This window comes from Cannabis sativa, chromosome 2 (assembly GCF_029168945.1).
Source record: "Cannabis sativa cultivar Pink pepper isolate KNU-18-1 chromosome 2, ASM2916894v1, whole genome shotgun sequence".
In the NCBI taxonomy this organism is placed as follows: Eukaryota; Viridiplantae; Streptophyta; class Magnoliopsida; order Rosales; family Cannabaceae; genus Cannabis; species Cannabis sativa.
The window spans coordinates 7339717-7343755 of NC_083602.1; the positions used below are offsets into that span (position 1 = coordinate 7339717).

The 4039-nt window shown below is 33.4% G+C and overlaps 1 protein-coding gene across 1 annotated transcript; it reads left to right on the forward strand.

The window, feature by feature from the left end:
* The first annotated feature begins 371 nt into the window (after nt 1-371).
* On the forward strand, nt 372-3380 carry LOC133034095 (uncharacterized). The gene is made up of 4 exons (XM_061109115.1): nt 372-626; nt 1129-1230; nt 1319-1490; nt 3183-3380. Exons 1-4 carry the CDS (start codon nt 463-465, stop codon nt 3378-3380), a joined length of 636 nt encoding a protein of 211 aa, XP_060965098.1. The 5' UTR covers nt 372-462.
* The last annotated feature ends 659 nt before the right edge of the window (nt 3381-4039 follow it).

Here is a 4039-nt window from a genome sequence, read left to right on the forward strand (position 1 = left end):
ATTATGTTGCAGGTCATTTGCCAAGATTTCTACCGTGTTTGGTAGAATGCAAAGAAAGAAAAGAGTTGAGGTCGATGTCGATAGTGGACATGTCGCTGAAATCAAAAGATTAAAAGCTGAAATTGAAAGGCTAAAAGCACAAAAAAATGCACAAACAGAAGAGCTTCAAGCCTTAGACAATGAATATAGAAATGAACAGCGACATGAAGACCAAGAACCGACCGACATCTATGAAGAACAAGAACAACCCTTGGCAAATGAAGACCAAGAACTGACCGACATCTATGAAGAACAAGAACAACCCTTGGAAAATGAAGACCAAGAACCGAGTGGCAACTATGAATACCAAGAACCAATGGACTATGAGGAAAAGAGAAGATAGTGGAACATCTTGATTCCACTAAATCTTATGAGAAATTCATTGCAGAGGTACTTGACAAGACTCATATTTCTCTTCAGGCCATGTTCTTGGAATATATGAGAGTAAAAGGTAAAAATGAGTTTGTGAGGGTTCCTGTCAACCCATCCTTATTCTACCGAGTTCACATCTACATAACTTCCGCAGATGTCATACAAGTGGCCACCCAAGATGAACTTACGGGTTCAGCTATGTTATTTGGACTAAGGTATCTCATTAACTTTGATTAATATATCATATAGTCATATATTATGTTAGTGGAGTTTGAATATCTTAGATATTCATCCGTAGTGAAGTAGGTTCTGGGTTTGATTGACTGTGTGGAGATATAAGGAAAAACTCTGCCCATTTGTTGTATTGCTATGCACTTAAAAAAAATTTCGGGAATGTTATGGAAATAAGGGAAACTCTGCCCATTTTTTTTAGGACTCTATTTGATTTTTTTTTCTTTTTTAAACAGATGCATTTGGGAAAATTTAAATCAAAGACAAAAAGAGTTATACAAGTTTTATGATGTCGAGCTTCTTAGTTATAACAATGAGCAGGACAAGGTGGTAGCCATCAATCAATTATCAATTTGGTTAAACACTATGACTCATGTAGGACAATATTATTTTATACCATGGAACATAGGGTAAGAATCACACATCTATTTCACTTTCCCTATAATATTTATTTTTATATTAATATAACATTGTTACTTTTTTCAGCAAGCATTGGATGTTGATTATAGCAATGACATCGGGAAGAGTTGTATTCTTAAACCCGCTTAAATCTAAAATCCCGTCAGACATTGCTCAGATGATAAAGGCGTAAGTTTAGAACTTTAAGTTATTCATTCTAATATAATCATCAATTAATAAATTCTAAATGCTTAACTTATAATTTTTTTAATAACAGTGCATATGCAAATATTAGTTCAAATGCTATTGTATTTGGCAAAAATGGACCGGAGATATGGACCTTTGCTTGTCCAAAGCAACCATACAATTACGAATGTGGTTCCTATGTACTAACTTACATTCGTGATATGCTTCAACATTCAAATCCTATTACAGCCATAAAAACAAAAGTAAGTATATACTCATGTTTACTATAAATACAAACATAAAAAAGTACTATATTCTTAGTTAGTTTTATTTTTTTTAATTTGACAATGCCATGTTTCTCTATCCCAATATTCTGAGGACGATCATCTCTTACCGCTTCGACAACAGTGGTTAAGTCAATTGCTTCCCTTGATATATAAAAATTAACTAGTAGTCTTTTATTGTATTTTTTTTAGACAATGTGTAGTATTTAATTTAGAGATTTATGCATAATATGTAAAGTGTTATTTAGAATTGAACTTACAAATTATTATTGTTGTTATTAAAAATGATATTAATCATTTATTTTTAATTAAGTTTTTTTTAAACATACTCTATATAATTATAAAAATAAAAATTATATTTATTATTATTGAAAAAAATAAATGAAATGACATGTAATAAAATTAAAAGAAAAAAATAAAAAACCTATACATTTCAAATTAAAGGTTACTTTTTATAAAAAAAAAAAAAAAAAAGGGATAAAATGAACCCTTTTATCCCAATTTTTTCATAAAAAGTGGGATAAAAGGGTACATTTTATCCCACTTTTTTGTACCCTTTTATCCCACTTTTCTCTAAAAACCTGGATAAAAAGTACCCCTTTTATCCCGGTTTTTTAAATACCTTTTATCCTACTGGTATACCTCCCGGATTTCATATTAGCGAAAACAGGGATAAAAAGCCTTAAAAACCGGGATAAAAGCCTTTCCTTGTAGTAGTGTGGGATTCATTAATTAGGAAAGAAATGGCTCATCAGCTCGAAGAGTTTGACGAACATAATTAAGGGGGTATAATCCCAATTCGTATAGCACTAGCTTTGAATAATAAAGCTTGATTGACTAAAATGTGAGCCACAATATTGGCTTCTCTAAAAAAAAAAAAACAAACCCAACACCTTCGAATGAAGCAACAGTGAACAAATTTGGTGTAGTAAATCATCAATGTCCCAACAACTATCATCCTTTTCTTGAATCAGCAGAAATGCCCTTAAACAATCTATTTCTACACTAAATTTTCTAGCACTGTGTTGGATCCCAACTAATAATACTTCTCGAATACCCATAAGTTCAACTTCCAACACCTGTTTTTCTTGCTGCATATATTTGGGTGGTGCAAATAGGAGATCTCCATGATCCCCTCTCGATCGCCACATAACTCATAGCAAGACACCCATCTTTGCAATGTAGATATGCATCGACATTGATTTTAAGACAACCTTCTGTTGGCCAGTTCAGTGAACATTTTCTCTAGTAGCAACCACTTTATTCTTCCCATTGGAATCTTCTGTAAAAGCTTATCACACAAATCTACCATGTCCCCAGCTCGCGGGCAGACACCCCCCATGGATCAACACTTGTTCTAATGTTCCATACATTTCAAGCCACAATAAGAAAGAAATCAAATGTAGTAGTAGGCCATACCTCTCTCATTTCTTCCATGAAGGTTATCACGTCTGTACTACGTTTATCTTTGAATTGATGTCATAGCCCACACTACTTCCAATCTATCACACTATAGCGACAACCCCATAACACATGAAAAGCATCAGTTTTCTTTCCTTTAGAGCACTGGGTAGCAGTAGGATTTATGGACAAATCTCGTTTGGACAAAGTATGATTCATAGGGAGCCATTTATGACATGTTTTCCAAACAAAATGCTTAATTTTTGAAAGAATTTTCCGCTCCAAAGCGAGGTCCACCATGCTTCCATTCTTAATGAATCTGACTATGTTGATTCTTCCCTTATAGCCACTGTCGTCTTATATTTGCTTTTCACCGTATACTCACTATTTTTGCTAAAGTGCCACGGTATTTATCTTCAAGAGTGGTGGAACAAAAGGCCCACAAATATCATTATTCGTAAGCTCTAATACATTTGCACATTTTTCTGACTTACTCTTTCTAACCTTGACAATCAACTTCCCTTTATACAATCAACACAGGTAATCAAATCATAGAAATCAAGATCCTAAAGTACACCATATTTCACCAATGTCTCCATTCTATCTCTAGAAGTATATCCTAAATGTTTAGCTAAAGCATGGAAGATTTCAAATCTAATCTTGCACGTTTAGAACCAACAACAACTTTAAGAGACGAAGAAGGACAAGAGGAAGAAGTAACAGGTACAACATCATGTAAATCAAGTTTATATAAGTTTCCACATAAAGCTCCATTTCCATCCAACTAAGAGTCACGATACAAAGTCAATTTTCTAGATCTAAAATAAAGACTATAACCTAGTCTATCAAAAATAGATATAGAAATCAAATTCCTCCTAATAGAGGATAAATAAGCAGTATCATGAAACTCCAAAAATGCATAGTATTCAATTTCAGTCTAACAATCCCAAAAACTTCAACTCTGACTTTAGTATCATCTCCCATGTATACATACTCCTCCAACCTACTCGGCCTTCTTCAACGTGTCACTGCCTGCAAGAAATTTGTAACATGAATTGTAGCTCCAGTATCCAACCACCAAGTGTTTGAGGACATCAATAATATTGGATTCTCAAGAAACCATCACA